General features: G+C 39.6%; 1 protein-coding gene across 9 annotated transcripts in view; it reads right to left on the bottom strand.

The window, feature by feature from the left end:
* ULK4 (unc-51 like kinase 4) overlaps positions 1-23293 on the bottom strand; it is a 512654-nt gene that overhangs the window by 388000 nt on the left and 101361 nt on the right. For all 9 annotated transcript variants that reach the window (XR_003796601.1, XM_029242047.1, XM_029242045.1 and 6 more), the window contains 2 exons: positions 22470-22631; positions 12213-12395 (listed from right to left, as the gene is read on the bottom strand). Coding sequence is in view for 8 of the 9 variants with exons in the window: in XM_029242047.1 (XP_029097880.1) it covers positions 12213-12395; positions 22470-22631 (345 nt within the window). In the remaining variant the exon portion in view is untranslated. The remainder of the gene's footprint in view (positions 1-12212; positions 12396-22469; positions 22632-23293) is intronic.

Genomic DNA, 23293 nt, shown 5'->3' with positions numbered 1-23293 from the left:
CTGCTTGTGGGAACGCAAAATGGCACAATCATTCTGGAAAATAGTTTAGCAGTTTCATAAAAATGTTAAACACAGGGACTTCCCTGGTGGCGCAGTGGTTAAGAATCCGCCTGACTATACAAGGGACACGGGTTTGAGCCCTGGTCCGGGAAGATCCCACATGCCACGGAGCAACTAGGCCCGTGCACCACAACTACTGAGCCTGCACTCTAGAGCCCGCAAGCCACAACTACTGAGCCCGCGTGCCACAACTCCTGAAGCCTGCATGCCTAGAGCCCATGCTCTGTGATGAGAAACCACTGCAACGAGAAGCCCATGCACTGCAACGAAGAGTAGCCCCCACTCACCACAACTAGAGAAAGCTCCGTGCAGCAACGAAGACCCAACGCAGCCAAAAAAAAAAGTTAAACACATATCTATCGTATATGCCCCAACCACTGCATATCATTTCACTTAATGAACACTTATGTTCACAGAAAAATCTACATGTAAAAGTTGATATTAACATTACTCATAAGAGTCAAAAATTGGAAACAATCCTTAAGTCCCTGAACAGGTACATGGATAAATAAACTGTGGTATATCCACATAAAGGAATAGTACTCAGCAATCAAAAGGAATGAACTAACGGTACACACAATAATACAGAGGCATCTCAACTGCATGATGTTAAGTAAAAGAAACCAGTCTCAAAAATTACATACTGGGCTTCCCTGGTGGCGCAGTGGTTGAGACTCCACCTGCTGATGCAGGGGACACGGGTTCGTGCCCTGGTCCAGGAAGATCCCACATGCCGTGGAGCGGCTGGGCCTGTGAGCCATGGCCGCCGAACCTGCGCGTCCAGAGCCTGTGCTCCGCAACGGGAGAGGCCACAACAGTGAGAGGCCCACATACTGCATATAGGATCCCACTTATATAACATTCTGGAAAAGGTAAAACCATACGAGCATCACTGAATGCCAGGAACTGGGATGGGACATGGTTTACCTAAACTGCCAGGAACTGGGATGGGACATGGTTTACCTAAAAAAGGGAGCAGCATGGTTTACCTAAAAAAGGGAGCAGCACAAGGTCATTCTTTGGGATGTTGGAATAGTTCTGTATCGTTCTTGTGATGGTGACAAGAGTCTATGCATGTGTTAATCCTCGTACAACTACACTCCAAAAAAATATGAATTGCATTGTGTATAAATTTTATATATAAATCAATACATATAAACATACAATCAGGCAAATTCAAGCAAAAACGAAAGCAGAAAGTTTGTTACTGATATACAAAGAATTACATAATGATTTTTCCTGATATATAGGATAGAATTTAGGCCAAAAAGAAGTAAACAACACTTTTTAATGCCAAAGGCCACCATTCACAACACACACACAACAGTATTGAATACAGTAATGAAGGTTATGCCTTACATAGTATAGTGAACACCTTTAAAAAGTGAAGACTACAGGAGATGGAAGAAGGAATAGAAGACTTAATCACAGTACTCTCAGTCCAAGACTGTCATGAGAACAAAAATAAGTAAGGATATAGAAGACCTAAATAACATAAGTAAAAGATTAGATATTATGGATAGATATTAAAATTTAGACTCAAATAATAGAAAATGTACCTTTTTCTTAAATATGAAATGTTCCTTTAAGGTACCTACATAATAGGTGATAAAGAAAACCTTAATAGAATCCATAAAGTAAAAAATAATAACTGTAATGATCACAGTGCTGTAGAAGTAGAAAGTAATAAAAAAAAATCAATAATACGAAAGGCCCTCCTGCCTGGAAAATTTTAAAACACTCTATTAAACAATCCTTGAGTAAAGGAAAAATGCAAACCAAAATTGTAGAACTTAAAAAAAATAACAGTAAAAACACTATATATAAGAATCTATAGGATACAATTAAAGCAGTCATCAGAAGAAAATGTGACCTGCAAATACATTTGTAAATTAAAATGAAAGAAGTGTGTGAACTAAATTCCCAACACAAAAAGCTGTAAAAAGAACAAGGTAAAGCAAAATGAAGCAAAGGGAGAAAATAAAGATGCAAGCAGAAACTAACAAGGTAAAAGGAAAAAAAGGGAAATGATAAATCAAAATGCTGCCTTTGATAAATATCAACAAAATAGATAAAGCACTCACTAAATTAATCAAGAAAAAGGGGAGACAGCAAAGATACACAAAAAGAAGAATTACCACTGCCTGAAAAAGAAGAATTACCACTGCCTGACCTCAATTTAATGGTGTAAAAGTCAGCTATGTTATGTATAGAAGTAGTTCATAATTTATTGCTGTATAATATTCCATGGTGTGAACACAGAAAAATGTATATACCCATTTTACTCTTGGACATTTGGGTTGTTTGGAGTTTGGAACCACAATGAGTAAAGCTGTTATGGACATTCTTATACGTGTCTTTTAGTAAACACATAAACATGCGTTCTGATTAAGGATGACAAAAATACAGAACAATTTAAGAAAACTTAAAAGAGAAATGTATGATTTACACAAAGAAAACTATCGCTTGTTATGGAGCGATAAGAAAACACTGGAAAAAATGAAGCAGCAGCTTAATATTGTGGTAAAGAACTTGTAATCTGGAGTCAAGAAACCTGAGTGCGAGAGCAACAGTGCCTGACAGAATAGCATGTAGGAGATGATCAAACACACACATTTCATAGCCTTGATATAATGGCTGAAGGTGTTTGTCCAACTAGATGCCAGAAAATATCATAAAGCATAAAGCTGCAAGAATTCCATTTTTGAAATTTGTATGGAAAATACAAATAAAACAAAAGAAAGAGCAAAACATTCACAAGGATATTTAAGACTTCAGCAAATGAAAAAGATAAAGGGCAGACGATTCATCTAATGATATCCTTACTTTACTACCTTTACCAGAAAGACTCTCAACAGGTTGTGAAAATTTTAAATAAAGGGGGAAAACAAACTTATGATACTATATACCTGTCAAAATAAATACGCAACCTTGGAAAAAGTATTTGAAATATTTGAAACTTTTTACAAAGAATCAATATCTTTAGGTATAAATAACTTTTACCAATATAACTTTTATGAACACTCTAGTGTAAAAAATTACAGAAACAAGCAAACAACTAATAAAAGAATTCTAAACTGCCTACAAGCAAATAAGTCATGTACCCTAACTAGTAGGCAAAGAAATGCAAATTTAGGAAGAAAAAGAATCTGTTTTAAAACAAAGCAGACTAGCAAAGATGAGCTGGCATGGTCATGGGTAAATGGATAAATCTCAAATGTAGCTCATATGAGAGTAAGTGTTCAACCTTTCCTCTAGCTGGTAGGAAAGTGAGTTGTTACTTCTCCAAAGCCTTAAAACTGTTATTTTCTTCTGACACAGTTGTTATATCTCAAGAATTTTAGCCTAACCAAGTGATGAACAAAAGAGCTTTGAGAAGAATGCTCATGGTAGTACTGTTTATAAGACAAACAAAAATAGAAACCACCTTAACATTCCCAAAATAGGGAATTTGTTAAATCCTAATTGTAGAAAAGATTGCATCTACCCATATCCAGTTTTACCTTCTTTCATTACAAACACTAATGATGCATGTGGGGAGGGCAGGTGGAGTAGGAAAGGGAAGTCACAGAAGTGACGCTACATGATTTCCAAAGCCAGCTCTGAAAGGCCATGTGGCTTCTGCCTGCTTCTCTTGGGACACTCTCTCTTGGACCCCAGCCACTACACTGTGAGGAAGCCCAAGCAGCCTTGAGGGGCCCATGTGGAAAGCAACTGAGGCTCCCAGCCCACAGCCCAGTAGGGTTCCCAGGGAACAGCGAGCACCAACTTCCCAGTCATCTGAGTGAGCCTTCTGGCAAGTTTATTCTCCAGCTCCCACTCAATCTCTCCCAACCTTGCCCAAATTACAGATTGGTGAGCAAAGTTAAATTACTGCTCTTGTTTAAGCCACTACATTTTGAAGTAGTTACACAGCAAAAGTGAAATATAGCTTAAGCATGTAACAAAAGAGGAAATTTTTCCAGGCGCAACAGAAGTTTCGTACAGCAACGGTCATAATTTTAAAAACACAGACATGTCACTAAGAAGTGATGATAAGGTCTACCGTATTTCTTATTGATGGAGCGTTATGCAGCCATTACTAACAATCTGGCAAAACTAAAATAATGCCTATTATTTTGAGTGAAACAAACTAGCACAGCAAATACCCTAAGATAAAAGAAACCGCATACAAGATTTGTTTCTAACATAGTAATTCCAAGTCCCTTAGAAGATACAATATATTACAGACTCTAACTTTGGATCTAAACCTACAAGCATCTTGTGCCCTAAATAAATTCTCACTTAGTCATTTCAGAAAAACTAAATGAACAGTACTGACTAACTCCCTAAAACTAACTGCCCAGGGCACCATATTTAATCTTAAGCAACATGCACCAGACCTCTAGAACAGTATTAATCTTACAACACTGAGGAGGGAAGATTACAGGCTGCAGGCAAAGCCTAGTGCCAAGGATGAATAATCAAAGCTACTTTAGAGGACCAAAAATGACCTCGGGTCACTTCAGTTTGCAATCCACTATGTACTCAGCTTTGATTTAAATTCATCTTGCCATTTGGCTCAACATAACTAAATTTTACACGTGGAGAAAAAAAAAAAAAAAACAGAAGCTGTTTAGCTCTACAGCCCAAACCACGGAACAACGAGTTCATGTCCAACATTCAAATGGTTCTTGGCAGTGATTTCAGAACGGACATACCTACGTAATGTAAAGATGGTGTGATGAAATGTTCACAATGTGAGGAACTGGTCGAAATATATGAAGCTTCCATCACAAAGAAAATGATATCTTGATCAAAAGTAAGCAAAAGGATAAAAACCCCTCCAGTACATATCATAAGGACAAAATTATGAGATAAATAAAAAATAATGATGATGTAGAGAACGTCCAAGTTATTTATTTCTCAAGAGGTAAAACTGATCTGTTTCAATCAACTGTCACAGGTGAAAATCAATGAGCACAGCCTGGCCACCAAATGATAATAGCCTCAAAAAAAAAAAAAAATCATGTGGATAATACACTGACACGATTTTCCCATTTAAGGTTGATGGAAGTGAAAAACGTACTGATTAAATCTAAAATTGTTTTTGGTTTACACTTTCCTTAAAGAAGTTTAGCCAAGTAGCTTAGTAAAATGTCTTATAGAACACATTTATTAACGTAGACAAAAGAATGTCAATACAAACACATGTTATTAAAATGCATAAACTAATTACCATATTTTAAATTAGCAACCACTGAGTCAGGATGCCTAGTGACTTTGTGAGAAAAAAAAACCTGAGCTGACTGAGCTTTCAAATTTTTCAAAGTTTTCTAAGCATGAAATTTCATAGTGATCTTCCATAGTACTTCCAAACAACACAAGCAGTCTGCACCTTCCGACTTATTATTAATCACTGTTGTGCTACTTGGTCACAACATGAAACCTGAAGCAACAACTTCAGTCAAACTAGACTGCTAAAATAAAAATGGACAGCAGCTCCTGTCAAAATTAGCAAAAAAGACAAAAATTAGAAAGGCAGTATCCGTAGTCAGCAACACCCAGGAGGAAATCATCTTATCAACGAGCATGAACAAACCCACCTGTGAAACACGGTATGACTTTAAAGAGTAATGTTTAAATTGTTAAGTGACCCCAAAGCATATGAAGTGCAATGTATGCATCACTGATTATGCAGTTACAAAGTACATTCAAGGTCACATACCTCAAAAAAAAAAAAAATGAGGCAGATGTTTGAATCCATGTAACTTGTAAAAAAGTTGATGTGAGTATACTATGCTCAATTAATTGAAATACAGCAGAGTAGGGCTCCCGGGGTTTTATATATTTTCAATTTTCTAACATCAAGAATCGGGCACTGGGTTGTTGTTTTTTTTGTTTTGTTTTGTTTCGTTTTCGGTACGTGGGCCTCTCACTGTTGTGGCCTCTCCCGTTGCGGGGCACAGGCTCCGGACGCGCAGGCCCAACGGCCGTGGCCCATGGGCCCAGCCGCTCCGCGGCATGTGGGATCTTCCCGGACCGGGGCACAAACCCGTGTCCCCTGCATCGGCAGGCGGACTCTCAACCACTGAGCCACCAAGGAAGCCCTGTTTTGTTTGTTTCTAATTTTTATTTTAATTTTATTTATTTATTTTTGGTTGTATTGGGTCTTCGCTGCCGCACGGCTTTCTCTAGTTGCAGCGATCAGGGGCTACTCTTCGTTGCGGTGCGTGGGCTTCTCACTGTGGTGGCTTCTCTTGTTGCAGAGCTCGGGCTCTAGGTGCACAGGCATCAGTAGTTGTGGCTCGCGGGCTCTAGAGCACAGGCTCAGTAGTTGTGGCACACGGGCTTAGTCACTCTGCGGCATGTGGGCTCTTCCCAGACCAGGAATCAAACCCATGTCCCCTGCATTGGCAGGTGGATTCTTAACCACTGCACCACCAGGGAAGTCCCACATTACTTGGTCTTCTTAACTTACTCAAACATTTCTTGGTTGTCTAAAGCTCATCCTCTGACACATTCCTCAGGAAGAGTTCATGGGAACTGATCTCTTCCATGTTCATACATCTACCTGTGGTCTCTGTAACAGAACACCCAAGATATTGAATATAAAATCCTTGATGAGAGACTCTGGGAGGACCAGCTAAGATAGTGCTTAATTTTACTTAAAAGTTTATCCTAAAGGAATAATTACAGATGTCCATGTGAAAGGATTTAGCCATAACAATGTTCTCCCTAGCAAAAAAAATGAAATTTTAAAATGTGCAGTAGTGAACTGCTGGAACGCATTGGGATACCTTCACATGATGGAACGTCATAACACTTTAAAAACAATATTGAAGAGTTATACTGAGTTAGACACACGTTCCCAACATCACTGAATAGGAAAACTATGAACAAACAGTATACAACTGATCCAATTACTGTAAAAAGATTCTAATAGCATGTGTATGTGGCAGCAGGGAGAAGGAAATTCGTGAAGGTCTGTGTATGTGTACACATATATGCACAATAAATATGAATTTGAAAGATATATATCAAGATTTTTAAAGAGATTATTTTGGGATGGTTAAGCAGTTTATTTTAGTCTTCTGTATTCTATATCTCATATATTCTGGATTTTCAATACTAAACTCAAATTCATAAAAGTTATAAACATAATCTGATAAAAAATAAATTAAAATGGCATTAGCTACTTTAAGTTTCTAGATATTATAATTAAGGGAAATTGCAATGACCTCATCCAATACCTGTCTTCCTAGTAAAACGGCAGGAAACACCTTTATGCACTCCCAAACTCGTCCAGCCCCAGATCTTCAAGATCGAATATTTGTAGGACACATTAATAAGCTTGGAAGAATGAGAAAAATAAAACTACAAAGTAAACCAGGAATTCTTTTTAAAAAATCAGTTTACAGGGCAAAGATTAGTAAATAAACTCACACCTAACTTACAAGGTTTTCTCTTATGCCTGGTCAGGCCTTCCAGAAGCTTCTCGCTGAGAGTCATTCAAGTATCTGAATTGTGAAAAGGTTATCAATTCCCTACATCTAGTGATGATGCAAGAATTACTTACAAAGGACCATCTACCACGGGTACATAAAGTATCCTTTTAAGAGTTTCATTTGTTTTTTCTTTTTTGAAAACAGGGTAGAAAAACAGTTTGTCACTTTTTGTTTTGCCCAATTTTTCTATTTACTTGAATATGCAGAACACATGATTTGTAACTCAAAAGAGTTCCCTTGTCACCATGGCTGTGAACACTTTTCACACCATCACAAGTAAATTGTACTCTCATCACCTACCTTTCTAGAGAACAATTTAGCATTGTTTATGCACAGCCTTCTAAGTGTGCATAACACCTGTGGTAATCTACTAGCAGCAGACACAAAGTTGTATGTAGGGCTTCCCTGGTGGTGCAGTGGTTGAGAGTCTGCCTGCCGATGCCTGGGACACGGGTTCGTGCCCCGGTCCAGGAAGATCCCACATGCCGCGGAGTAGCTGGGCCCGAGAGCCATGGCCGCTGAGCCTGCGCGTCCGGAGCCTGTGCTCCACAACGGGAGAGGCCACAACAGTGAGAGGCCCGCGTACCGCAAAAAAAAAAAAAAAAAAAAAAAGTTGTATGTAAACAAGATGCTCAGTGCATCAGGGTGAGTGCAAACCAAAAAGTCAGAGGCAAACAGGTCAACAGTGGGAGAAGGGTTAAGTTACCATAGTGGCACAAAATGAAAAATTATATAGTAATTTTTTAAATGTTCCTACGGGATATTTAATGACATATTCATGAAAATGATAAATCGACACATTTTTATCGTAATTGTATAAATGTATGCATAAAATTCATAGACATACGGACCAAAGGCTAAAAAGAGATAAACCCACATGGCAATGGTAATTAGCTCTGGGTGGTGAGATTACAGTCGATTTTGTTTTCTTCTTTAGGTTCTACTACATTTTCTGCAGTAAATAGTAATTTCTCTTATTTAAAAGGAATGGCATGGGCCTCTTTTGGGGACTGAATTTCAACAACAAAAAAATATCACCATAGAGAGGCATCACTCCCCCAAAAAGAACAGGTGCAGTTCTTTCTCCCTGTCCAGCAGGAAGCAATAAGCGTGGTATTTGTTCCTGGGTCCCTTCCTCTTTCACTCATTCTAGCCCATTAACAACCAAGCACTTGAAAAAACACAATTAGCAATACTAAGATTGGTAAACCTGCCCCTAAAACACACACCTATATACAAATATTTGTACTTTTCTTTAAGTAAAAATAAAACAATGGCCATTGTGTCGAAACCCCTAAGGAAGGCCAGTATCACAGCCGTACATGAGCCGGGTCTTCTTCCTACTGCTCAGCCTCTTTCTATGTCCCCTCCTCACAGCTCACTCCGTTCAGCACTGCTGGCCTTCCTTCTCCTCCCGGGTCTCCCCATGACACCTCACACCTCAGGGAAGCTGAACTACAAAGTTCTTCCTGCAGAGGTTCACACAGCACACTCCTTCTTGTCACTGAGGGCTCAGCTGGAACCTCACCCCCTCAGAGAGGCCCTCCCTGACTTCCCTCCCAGCAAATGGTGTCTGGCTCCACTCCCTGCACACTTCCCCTTGCAAGACACTCTATCAACATCATCCTGTGTAATGCTCTTCAGAGCACTAACACTATCCAAAGTAATTCTGTTTCCTTGTTTACTGCCTGGCCTGAGCATCAGCTTTAGCATTTATAAACTCCATGAACTTGACAAAATCACTCAACACACTAAGTCTCATTTGAGAATAACCCAGGGTTATAAGTCACTAAGTGTCTGGCCTATAATAAATGTTCGTTATAAATTGTTTTAATTTAAAAAAATAGAACCTTACCTTTTAAATGACAATTCACTGTATATTACTCAGTGGCCGTAGATACATTTTAAAGATTATAGGACGAGACAGAAAAGATGCAGAATGGTTAGAGGCCTCAGCACCTGAGGATCAATATATCACTGAGTTTGCTAGGTTTTCTCTCTGCCTCATACATCCCAGATTGGGTGCTGGATAATCCAGGAGCCAAACAGCACAGAAACACAAATACACAGGAAAAATCAGCTCTCTCAAGCCAAAGGATCAGGAAAGGGGCAGCGTGGAAAGACCAAAAACATTAAGACAATAGCTACTCTACTCTAGCCGAACACCACGGAAAGACGATGGCCCCTTCAGCAAGGGGCAAGAAGAGAGACTAGCCTCCTACCCTCAAGTGACCATAACAAGGCACCCCAACACTCTTTCCTGCCAGGGAAATAGAAAGGACCAAGAGAGAGCTGGGACTTTCATCCCAACCCAGCAATAACAAGGCCCCCTGGCCCCAACCATGGTATCAGTAGAGATACTGATGGGACGCCTGGACCTCCACGCATTTATAGCAGTAATCACGTTCCCCTCCTTCTTTCTGCTGGGATGGCATCAGAGGAGGCAAGTGGGAAGCCTTCAACTTTACCACCTTCCACCACGAATGGGGCGCCCACCCCTACCCAACCAGTGTCAGTGGAGGAATAATGAGGAGCCCTCCCCCTACCAGCCAGGGGGGCATAGGAAGAAGCCCAGTGGAAAGCCTGGATTTCCACCCTTGCCCAGCAGTAAGGAGGGGCTCTACCACACCCCTCGGGTGTCAAGAGAAGTCTACAGGGGAACCTGGACTTTCACCCCAACCTGGAAGGAACAAAGCATCACCATCCTTCCTCTGCCAGTTCGGTGTCAGAGGAGGCCTACTAAAACAGAAGATTTAAATAAAATCCAGAGTCTTAAAACATACCACCCAAAATATACAATGGATATACAGCTTCTGTTAAACAAGTTGACAGAGTTCTGGAGCTCTGTTTCACAACAATGTGAATCTACTTAACACTCCTAACTGTACACTTAAGAATGGTTAACAGGGCTTCCCTGGTGGCGCAGTAGTTGAGAGTCCACCTGCCGATGCAGGGGACACGGGTTTGTGCCCCAGTCCGGGAAGATCCCACATGCCGCGGAGCGGCTGGGCCCGTGACCTATGGCCACTGAGCCTGCGCTCCGCAACGGGAGAGGCCACAGCAGTGAGAGGCCGCGTACCACAAAAAAAAAAAAAAAAAAAGAATGGTTAACAGTAAATTTTATGTTTTTAACCACAATTTAAAAAAAATTTTTAAGTGCCAATATTAGTTAAAATCAAAAGATTATTTCTCATTTAACACATGTAATTATTCAATCATTTATTTAAGATACATGGGACATTAAACATTATAAAACAATTACAAAGTCATATTAATTAGTGCATATTATTTTACTACCTTTGTGAAATATCTTAAACTCAATAAATCCGAGAAAAATAAAACTCTCAGCCTCTCTTACCACAATTTACATAGCAAAACTACTCAAGTGGTACTTTTTCTAATACAATGACTTGGAAAATTTAATAGCAAAAAATTAGACACAGACTATACTTTCTCTGAGGCTCAAATTTCTTCACAGAATTAAATCAGATTAATTAAAGGCAAAAAATGGATTGCTTTCTATTTTGACTTTCAAGATCAAGTTTATTATGTAAGCCTGACAATTATTAATTACTGAAATTTTTAGTTTTATAAAAAACCAAATTTAACGTGTTGCATTTCATGCAGGAGAAACATGGCAAACACTATATTTAAGTGGCCCCATTCCATACTTCCTAGCAGTGTTACCTTCACCATGTTGTACAAAACTCCAATTTGACAGTTATCTCCCCTCAGAAAAAGGGTAATTGCTCCAATAAGTATAAAGAATACTGCATACTACACTACCCTCATGAAGATTCATAATATACATGAGCACATGAAAAAGTGGAAAATGTTGTACAACTGAAAATATGTCTGACTCATTGCTTTCCAAATGTGTATATAACCATGGTCCACTTTTTTTCACCTGTTAACACCTCACTGAACACTAATGTTCAAGGGCAGGGCTTCTCCAACCATAAATTTCCAACAAATCTGCAAAAGACCTCATTAAAATGTCAATTCTGATTCAGCAGGTGTGGGTGGGGCCTGAGGGTCTGTGTATCCAACACGCTCCCAGGTGATGCAATGTTTCTGGTCCAGGGATCACTCCTTAGCAGGCGCTAGAGAAGACACTTTGAGGAAAGCTACTACAGGGACTTCTTTGTAGCTATGTAGTTTTCTGATACGAATTGAATACTTACAAACTCTACACTCCATAAAATAAAGGAATATCAAAGAATTGGAAGGAGACTAAGTTAAAAACAAGAGAAAGGGAGCTCTGAAGGTTATGTGTACTGGCAGGGTATTAGGACAAGGAAAGGAATAAAAATGAATCAGGGTAAGCAGAGAATATAAAAGGACCCCTCCTTAAGGCAGGCAAGGGATATGGGAAAAGAGATGAGGGCTGACGACAAGGAGGCATAAGAAATATTAGCATGTAAGAAGGACTCATAAATTTTCTAACTTTTCATTACTAAAATGGGACAAGCAGACAGATTTCTATTTCAATCACTAAAAGACTTTATAACATCTTCAGATGAATGTCCTGTGGTACAGAGGTCTGGCAAAGTTCAAAAGGGCCCCTTGAGATGAAAAATAAATTCTACAGAGATACATTGCTTATTGAGCCACTAAAATTGTAGGAGAACACAACAATTTTTAAAGTAGAGTAATAGGTCAAACCTTTTCTTGGATTAGCCTCTGAAGATGAATCCCACAGGACAGCATAGCACTGAATAAGGTCAACAGGTACTGCTGGACTCTGCAGATGGCAGAGGCCAGGGAGTTTATTACTGAGGTCAGTCCCACCTTCTCAATAACATTCTGGAAGGCAGTAGGAGAATGGCGAGTGACTCTACACAAGGCCTGCAGGGACAGAAGAACAGATCCATCAGACTACTCCAAGCCCATGAACCAGTCCCCCAAAAGAGAACAAATACTTCTGTGGAAAGGAGTAGAAGGTGTTTACCTTGCTCCTTCATTACTTACCTTGGCATAAGAAATTTGGGCAATTTCAACACATGTAAAATTAAAACAATAATCCAGCTACCAATAAATACTTAAGTTGCTGTAAAACATTAGAAACTCTTACAATGATCATATGCATTATGAGTTAACTAAAATGAGAAAATAATTCATGAGTCTACACAGAAAAACTTTAATAAAAAACATTAAGATAAGCCTTCTTTGTGCAGACACTAAGCTAAGGGTTGAAAAATAGTCATAAAAGTAAGTATTTGTTTATTGTTTAGTATGTGAAAAACATGATCTGAGAATATCTGAAGACTACCTCATTTAATCCTTCCAAATAACATATATGAAAGGTATTATTATTAACCCCATTTTATAGGTGATAAAACTAAGGCACAGAATATTTAAGTAATTTGCTCAAAGGCATATAGCTAGTAAATGGCAAAGCTAGAATTCAAACCAAGGTAATCAGACCCCTGAGCTACTCCTCAACTGTTCATAGAGTATCAAAGGTGAAACTTAAAATAAATAAACTCATAGAATTTAATGTGTTGTAATAGAAATGGGCTCAATTATGCTTGGAAAGGCAGGAAAAGCAAGTCAACAAAAGCTACATAAGGAAAATGATAATTGAGTCGGTTTTTGAAGGTGAGTGGGAAAGTAAGGTGAAAAAGTAAGTAAAGAAAATTCTAGTCAGAGAGAAGAGGACACGTATTCACACGGAGACATGAAGAGCAGAGCAGGTTCTCGGAAGGGAAATTTGTCTGGTGCATCTCTCAGGTGAAGGACAGAGAAGGTAGTAAAGAAGGGAAAATGAAGACCCATCTATTGAAGAGACTGTCTTTTCCCCATTGTATATTCTTACCTCCTTTGTTGAAGATTGATTGACCATAGGTGCATAGGTTTATTTCCAGGCTCTCTATTCTGTTCCACTGATCTGTTTTTGTGCCAGTACCATACTGGTTTTTTTGTTTTGTTTTGTTTTGTTTTTGCGGTACACAGGCCTCTCACTGTTGTGGCCTCTCTCGTTGCAGAGCACAGGCTCCAGACGCGCAGGCTCAGCAGCCATGGCTCACGGGCCCAGCCGCTCTGCAGCATGTGGGATCTTCTCGGACCGGGGCACAAACCCGTGTCCCCTGCATTGGCAGGTGGACTCTCAACCACTGCGCCACCAGGGAAGCCCACCGTACTGTTTTGATTACTGTAGCTCTGTAGTATAGTCTGAAGCCTGGGAGTGTGGTGACACCAGCTTCATTCCTTTTTCTCAAGATTGCTTTGGCAATTAGGGATCTTTTGTGGTTCCACACAAATTTTAGAATTATTTGTTCTAATTCTCTGAAAAATGTTGTATTTTGATAGGAATTGCATTAAATCTAATAGATTGCTTTAGACAGTATGGTCATTTTGATATTAATTCTTCCAATCCAAGAGCATGGGATACCTTTCCATTTCTTTGAATCATCTTAAATTTCCTTCATCAGTGTTTATACTTTTCAGAGTATAGGTCTTTCACCTCCGTGGTTAAGTTTATTCCTAGGTATTTTAGTATTTTTGATGTGATTTTATTTTATTTTTTAATTTTTTGGCCACATGACATGCAGGATCTTAGTTCCCCAACCAGGGATCAAACCTGCATCTGCTGCAGTGGAAGTTTGGAGTCTCAACCACTAGACAACCAAGGAAGTCCCTTGATGTGATTTTTTTTTAATTTCTCCTTCTGATAGTTCATTATTAGTGTATAGAGAAGCAACAAATTTCTGTATATTAATCTTGTATCCTGAATCTTTACTGAGTTCACTTATTACTGCTAACAGTTTTTTTGGTGAAGACTTTAGGTTTTTCTATGTAAAGTATCATGTCACCTGCAAATAGTGACAATTTACTTCTTCCCTTCCAATTTAGATGATGCCTTTTATTTATTTTTCTTGCCTGACTGCTATGGCTAGGACCTCCAATACAGTGTTAAATAGAGGTGTTGAGAGTGAACATCCTTGTCTTATTTCTGAATTTAGAGGAAAAGCTTTCAGCTTTTCACCACTGAGTATAATGGCAGTGTGAATTTGTCATAAATGGCCTTTATAATGTCGAGATATGTTCCCTCTATACCCACTTTAATGAAAGTTTTTAGCATGAAGGGATGTTGAATTTTGTCAAATGGTTTTTCTGCATCCACTGAGATTATCGTGTGATTTTTATTCTTCCTTTTGTTAATGTGGTGCACCTTACTGATTGATGTGCAAATGTTGAACCATCCTTGCATCCCTAGAATAAATCCAACTTGATTATGGTGTATGATCCTTTTTTCATACTGTTGGTTTGTTCTGCGAATATTTTGCCGAGAATTTCTGCACCTATATTCATCAAAGATATTGGCCTGTTATTTTTTGTAGTGTCTTTGTCTGATTTTGGTACCAGGCTAATGGTGGCCTCACACCTGTCAGAATGTCTATCATCAAAATGTGTACAGGGACTTCCCTGGTGGCACAGTGATTAAGAATCCGCCTGCCAATGCAGGGGACATGGGTTCGAGCCCTGGTCCAGGAAGATCCCACATGCCATGGAGCAACTAAGCCCGTGCGCCACAACTACTGAGCCTGCGCTCTAGAGCCCTCAGGCCACAGCTACTGAGCCTGCGTACCACAAATACTGAGGCCCGCGCACCCTAGAGCCCATGCTCCACAACAAAAGAAGCCACCGCGATGAGAAGTCTGCACACCTCAACAAACAGTAGGCCCCACTCGCCACAACTAGAGAAAGCCTGTGCGCAGCAACGAAGACCCAACGCAGCCAAAGAAATAATTTTAAAAAAAGGTCTACAAATAACAAATGTTGGAGAAGATGCAGAGAAAAGGGAACCCTTGTATATTATTGGTGGAAATGTAAATTGGTGCATCCACTATGGATGTTCCTCAAAACTCTAAAAATAGGACTACCACATGACTCAGGAACTCCACTACTGGGTATATATCTAGAAAAAAATGAGAACACTAATTCGAAAACATAGATGCACCCCAATGTTCACAGCACCACTATTTATAATACCCAAGATATGAAAGAAACCTAAACAACAGATGAGTGGATAAAGAATATGTAGTACATATACACAATGGAATACTACTCAGCCATAAAAAAGAAGGAAACTCTGCCATTTGCAGCAATGTGGATGGACCTAGAGAATATTATGCTTAGTGAAATAAATCAAAGACAAACACTGTATGATATGACTTACACGTGGAATTTTTAAAAGTAATACAAACAAATGTGTATAGGAAAACAGAAACAGACTCACAGATACTGAAAACAAACTAGTGGTTACCAGAGGGGAGAGAAAAAGGGGAAGGGGCAAGTCATGGATATGGGATTAAGAGATACAAACTTATGTATAAAATAGATAAGCAACAAGGATACAGAATATAGCACAGGAAATGATAGCATTATCTTGTAATAGCATTTAATGGAGTATCATCTGTAAAAATACTGAACCACTATGCTGTACACCTAAAACTAATAACATTGTAAATCAATTATATTTCAATTAAGAAAACAGATTTATTTCATTATTTCAGTCAGTATTATTTCAAAGATTATTCAATCCCTGGGTTAAAAAAAAATAAGAGCAGTCTAAATAGAGCCCCTAAAGATCATGCTACGATTAGAATTTTTCAAGGATATTTAGGGGTCTCCCTTAAACTGGCTTCGAGACAATGAACAGTAAGTCTCATTAGCACTGTAACAATTCTTAGAGAGGCTTTCACAGCAAAACTGACTTCCTATTGACATAAAATCCCTACGCAATCATAATGGGGATGTTTCTTGATACAAGATTTGTCCAGACTGCTTCTAAGTGTATTCAAAGCAATATGAGGGCAACTGGAAGTTCTCCTCTACAGAAAGCTGCTCAAAAGCCTAACCTACCTTCCATTTTGAAGAGCTCATGCAGCAAATAACTTTTAACCCGTCACTTCTGGATATCAAACACAGTTGAAAGCTCACAGAAGCTTAAGAGCACATGAGGGCTTGTATTTTCCAAATCCAAAAAAAAATCAAATCTCAACATAGATCTTCAGTGATTAGGTTTTGAAATATTTACTTAATAAAATAGAGCTTGAGACTACATTTTAAAACTGGAAAGTACACTTCCAGTTCAAAATTCACTTCAAAATTTGCCTCCAAAAGGACATTGTGTTACCTCCAGAATCTGTGACCATCTATTTATTAAAAGCAATGTCTAAGAAAGAGATTAATTCAAAACTGAAGGCGGCATATCTATTAGAAACATGAACACAGTCACCATGGAATAAGTCTAAGAACCATTTCTTTTCTGTCTTTTGAATGATTTTTTCATGTCATATGAAAATTACATTGGGAACTTTTTCAAACTAGACACACTCTCACCTGACCTCTGAGATCTTAAGACACATCAGAACAGGGGCAGGGGGCGGAGAGAGAGGAGGAAGCAGTCAGTGTTGTTGAAAAGCTCCCCTCCAACCCCAGCGAGAACCACTGCCCCAAAAAACTCTTCACTTTGTCACCTTTCCTCTCAGCACTTCAGTAATTCTAATTAGCCCAGTAACCTCCCTCATAGGAGCCATTCTACTCAATCTAACTCTAAAAGTTTCTCTCGTTCCCACTGTGGCTCATACAGAGATTCCCTGTAATCCTAATAATTCTAGGAACCCTTTTATGCATTCAATACACTTCCCAAGTCAGGTCCGCTCCCTTCAACAACTAATCCCTAAGCAATGGATGCCACCACTCCTGAGCGGGAAGGATTAATTAGCCATCTTTCACTCCAAGCCAGGCCAGTGTTCTTCAAGAGCTCCAAGGTCTAGGGCACTGGTTCTCGAACTTCAGCAGGCATCAGAAGCACCTGGAGGCTTGTCAGAATGCAGATTACTGGGCCTCTCCCTGCAGAGATTCTGAGTCAGCAGGTCTGGGTCAGGGTCCAGAAACCTGTGTTTCTAACAAGTTCCCAGGTGATGTTAATGCTGCTCATCTGCATCACACTGGTCCAGGGGGACTCTATGGGGCCAAGAGATGACGAGGAGAAACGGGTCAGAAAATCAGTGACACGGGCAGGAGGCACAGACTGTTAACACGCGGAACAAGGAGCAAGATGGTGACTCAGCACTGATGACACCATCCTCCAGCCTTGCTCTTGCAGCCATCAAGTCAACGGATATCCACCGGGCACCTACCACACGTGTTCAGGAGGGAACAACGGCAACAGGGTCCCTGCCTTCCTAGAACTGACCTCCTAACAGAATGTATGATGATGTGCATACATAGGTTGCATAAATACAGCTGTGTTGACTGCTATGACAGAAAATACAAAGAGACACGAGGGGCAAGAAACATCCTGATGAAAGAGGTAACATTTAAGCTGAGAACTAGAAGATGAAGAATCGGCCATGTGAAAAGCCGGAGGAAGGCATCCTGGGCACAGGGAATAGCAAGGGGAAAAGTCCTGAGGCCGAAGAGTGCTTGGAAATTCTTGAAAATATCAGAACATGTGTGTCATTGAAGCACAGTAAGTGAGGGAATGAGTGTTAGGAGATGTGACAAAAGAGGTAGGCAGAGGCAAAAATCACCCAACATCTTGAAAGTCATGTGAAGAATTCTGATCTTTATCACTAAATGGGTACGTTAACCTCCAGAGCACATTCCTGAGAGGTTGTTATCGGAAAAGAAACCAAAAAAGAAGTTCAGCTCTGTAGGACGTGCTGGGGAAAATTCAACTGTCATCCCTCTAGGAATCTGTGTAAAGTGTCGTCAGGATGCGTATTTTCAGTTTCTATATCCTCAACCTTTAATGAATCTTCTTAAGGCAGGTGAAATTTTCTTAAGATTATGATGTTAGAATAACTTTGTTTTAGGATCCCCAAACAATGATCTCATACTGTATTCCCCATTCTATTATTAGCAGGACCTCTGTGGCCTATTTCCCCTTGTAGCCCAAGTAAAGAAGAACGTTTAATGTTATCAACCTCCTGCCCTCCACTCATGACGTGAGACAAGAGGCTCCATATCAACCTTTGCAGGGAAAGTCCAAACCTGCAACCAAAGACCTGGCTTCAAACTGATAGAAAGATGAACAAAACACAGTCCTGGCTTTCCAGGAGTTTACAATCTATAAGGGATTATAGTAAAATAAGCTAGCATAACTAATTTACCCCACAAAATGTGCTAATTGCTTTAAACATTAAATTTTATCCTGAAACTCAAAGCACTTGCCAATTCTTAACTTCTACCTAGTACTCTGTAGTATTTATCTAGTATTATCGTCCTTTAAAAAAAAATTTTAAGATGCTGAAAAGTTTTAGCAGAGCAGTAAGAAGAGGAGATGTGATTTTATGAAGTTCACCCTGTATGGAAAATGGAACTAGTGGAGCAGCAAACTGGCCGTGGGAGACCAGTTAAGGCCACTCCACTGGTCTCAGTGAGAGATGGTGGTGGCCTGGATTATGGAGGCAGCAGCAGAGCTGCAGAGAGAGGCAGACAGATCTGAGCAGTATCTATGAATTAGAGTCAGAGTACAGGTCGACTGGCTGGATGTAAACAGCTAAGGGGAAGGAATTAGGGAAGATAAAGCATCAAAAATGATACCTAACCCTTTGTTTTCCTTAGTCTATCTTCCCTTACCTTCCCCTCCCAAGGGCAATACATCAGATTCTGAGGAAAGAGGTCAGAGGGGAATGGGAGCACTGAGCACAAGTGGCTCAGGACACACTCGGCAGTGACACGGGAGAAAGGGAATGACATAGAGGCAGCGGCCAGAGTGGATGGAGTCTGTTATGCTGAATGAATAAATTAACTGATTGAACAGATCAGTAAATATACTGAGAATAACTGAAACCAGGTTTCTGCATGAGATTAGATTTACAAACACAGAAAATGGGAAGGCTGAAAAGAATCCTAAGTATGGGATTCAAATTGGAAGTGTCAATATGAATGCATGAGTTTTGTTCCAAATACCCACAATGATAGATATAAGAACAATTCTATATGCGTGTGTATTATGAGTACATATACTTTTTTCTAGCTCTGAATACTAAGAAGGCCTGAAAACAATAACACCCCATAGCAATAAGCACAGCACTCTGATCGTGGTTTCTAAATACCAAAGGTCCCTTGGGGAAATGATTGGTTCCAGGGCTGGCAGAGCAAGTACAAAAGTAGCCCAGAAACTGCATGGTGTCAGAAAGTAAGGAAGTGATCAATGATAGAAATAGGTCAATGGGGGCTTCCCTGGTGGCACAGTGGTTAAAAATCCACCTGCCAATGAAGAGAACACGGGTTCGAGCCCTGGTGCAGGAAGATCTCACATGCCGTGGAGCAACTAAGCCCATGTGCCACAACTGCTGAGCCTGTACGCCACAACTACTGAAGCCTGTGTGCCCAGAGCCCATGCTCCACAACAAGTGAAGCCACCTCAATAAGAAGCCTGCGCACCACAATGAAGAGTAGCCCCTGCTGGCTGCAACTAGAGAAACCCCGCGCACAGCAACGAAGACCCAATGCAGCAAAAATAAAATAAATAAATAAATTTATTTAAAAAAAAAAGAAATAGGTCAATGGGACACAAAAGCCAGCTTGTAAGGCTTCTAGGATGATCTGAGCATCCAAACAATAAATAATAATAGTGGTAATAGTAGTATCACATTACAATTCTTTGAATAAAATAGGTATCCATGGGGCTTCCCTGGTGGTGCAGTGGTTGGGAGTCTGCCTGCCGATGCAGGGGACACGGGTTCATGCCCCAGTCCGGGAAGATCCCACATGCCGCCGAGTGGCTGGGCCCGTAAGCCATGGCCGCTGAGCCTGCGCATCCGGAGCCTGTGCTCCGCAACGGTAGAGGCCACAGCAGTGAGAGGCCCGCGTACCACAAAAAAAAAAAAAAAAAAAAAAAAAAAAAAAAAGGTATCCATGATCATAAGGATATAAATACACACATACGTGTGGGAGAAGGGAAAGAGCTTCTTTAAAATAGAATTCCAACCAATACCAAAGGCCTGATTTTGTACAGCTCATGAGAACAATGTACAATGGTTTTTACATTTTTAAAGTGTTAAAGAAAACAAACAAATATGGAACACAGACCATATGTGGCCATCAAAGCTCAAGATACATATCATCTGGCCCTTTATAGAAAGTATTTGCCAATCTCTGATATAAAAGGAATGAAACAGATGGTCATCATATGGCAACGATCACAGAGGCATATGCTACAGGTAAGGGTCCTCAGTGATGTTAAGGAGGTTTAATGGGAAAACACTATATAGACCCAAGTCGAGCCTTGCCCTACAAAATACAAGCCCTGTGTCCTTTAAACCTGTAAATGACATGAAGTTCCCAGAAATACTGGGGAATTGTTTCAAACTGAAGGAGACTAAAGAAATATGAAAAGAATATATAACATATGATACTGAACATGATCCTGGAGCAGAAAAGAAGAGACAATTTGGAGGAAATCGGAAAAATTACAGTGAAAAATTAATAAATTAGATGAACACTAAGAACAAAATATAAAAAGCCCAAGATCAAAGAGTGAAGCTTAATGTGTCAAACGAAGAAAGAGCTAGAAGGTATGAGAGTTTGGTGGGAACAAGTGGAAAAAAATCTCTGCCAAGAAAAGAAATCATGCTGAGCATAAAAATGAAAATGGTAATACAAACCCAATTAAAGCAAGGTTTTTTTTTATTAAAGGCCCAGGATTAAAACGAATGCCTTAAGATGTGACTCAAAGATGGCTTGAGAAAGTTCACTAGTGTTTTTAGGACAGATACCAGATAGGGTTGAAGAGAAAACAGGCCAGAAAGGAGCAAGCTTGTGGCAATAACCCTTTAAAGAAGTATGGCTGGGGTGGGGTGCGGGGGAGAGGGGGAGGAGGGATGGAGGTACCTCCTAAGAAACTCTGGATATGTTTTTATGTGTGTCTTTTTATTTTTAATGTGGTAAAGAATACCTGAACACTGATTAGAAAGATCTAGTACACAAGGAGAGGGTAAAGATTTAGGAAAGAGCAAAAATAACCATTTGAGTTGAGATTCTCAAAAAAAGAAGAGATAGAAGAATCATGGACATGTTTGTCTCTGACAGGAGAAGGGACAGTTGGTCAGCTGTAACAGGAGAGAAAGAACTGAGGCAGGATAGTTGTGGATGCAAATAGGTCCAAAGATGTGTAAGAAAGACACTGGGATAATTCCCGCTGGATGTCTCCATTTTTCTCTGGGAAGTATTTACTGAGGGGGAAGCCATTTACTGAGGAGGCAGGAGGGAAAACATGGGATTGGAGGGTTAAGGAAAGAGGATAAGGTCTGAAATTGGCACAGTGAGAAGCACAAGAATGAGGAGACTAGAGAAATACAGGGAGGGTACCAGATAACGTTGAGAGTCCAGATAAGACTGGTGATCAAAAAGAATATATAAATAAATCATATGAGAAAGGCCTGTGTCTGTTCAACCGACTATTAAATTGATACAACCAGGTTAACACATCTTCATACATAATTATCCTTTACATCAAGTCATTATAACCATGGAAGCAAAGCAGTAGACAACCAATCAAAATACAGAAACTGCAAAATCACAGATGCTTGAACATTAATATGAATTCATTTGAACCACATGATAAACCCATTTAACGTTAAGTGTGAAAGAGGGAGCTAACAGGAAAAGTCAAGGGACACTAGAAATATACCAAACCAAATCCTGCACCCTAACCACTGCCATGGTTTTCCACTATCACCTCCAAATAGTTTTTGAAACTGTAATTCATGGTCACACAAGATCCTACTGGAATTTCCTGACAGTCCTCCTGCTTCAGGAGAAAATCAAATTACTGTTCTCACCAACTGTTACTCTGAGATTTCTACCTATCCAATGAAATTTACTCTGTATCTAGCACAGTTCTTCAAGCTTGGTATTTAAATACATGCAAATATATCCCCAAAAGATGCTCCATCTTACCGATATTGCAGTTATCCTAAGAGAATCAATGGTAGAATGTTTGAATAGGTACCATAAAACAGGCCCAGTTTCTCCTGTAATAAAGCCCTGGGCCTGAGCAGAAAAGGTAGTGCAGACATTTTCAATAATCTTTGCTGCCATGTGATTCACAACACGTTCTTCCTAGAGAGAGAGAAGGAGTAGAAAACAATGAGAAAATTAAATAGGTATTATTTAGGATGAGAAATATATACACATCATTTCTTCATAATCACTGCTTTATAAATAAAGCCCTAATACCAAGAGCGCCCCTGGACGTGTTAGGTGTTTTAGGAGGTGTGGTCATTTTTTCAGGCTATTATAAAACTATTACATTTGGTTAATCACTAAACCTAGCATAACATAATTCTCCACGTATTTCAATAAAAAGGCTGAAATAATCTGGAAAATACACAATTATAGCTTACAGCATAACATAAAAACTGGAAGATAATTTTAAAATCATAAGGAGTATGCAGAACAATCTTTAGAAATTACTCAGGGCTGGAAATGACTAGTGTACCAATAAGCTAAAGACCACCTAAATACAGGGCATCAAGGAAAGCCCGAAGAAAGAGACTGCACCAGTGGTGTGACCAAATTAACCCTTAGACTAAAGGCTGTTCTGGATTGTTCTAAGAATGCTTAAAAGTCTCAAAAAGGATCAAGCTGTTTCCAGGTAACTTAAATGAGTCCAAGAAAAAGCACAAAAGTACTTAAAAGGCTATAAAGAAACAAAAGTGCCCAACATAAAAATCATGACGTCTGACATCCAATTAAATTCACACACACTAAAAAGTAGGAAA

This window comes from Monodon monoceros, unplaced genomic scaffold, assembly GCF_005190385.1.
Source record: "Monodon monoceros isolate NGI ecotype Baffin Bay Population unplaced genomic scaffold, NGI_Narwhal_1 Super_Scaffold_3, whole genome shotgun sequence".
In the NCBI taxonomy this organism is placed as follows: Eukaryota; Metazoa; Chordata; class Mammalia; order Artiodactyla; family Monodontidae; genus Monodon; species Monodon monoceros.
The sequence above is the reverse complement of the archived record's forward strand: the minus strand, read 5'-3'. Positions and strand labels throughout refer to the sequence as shown.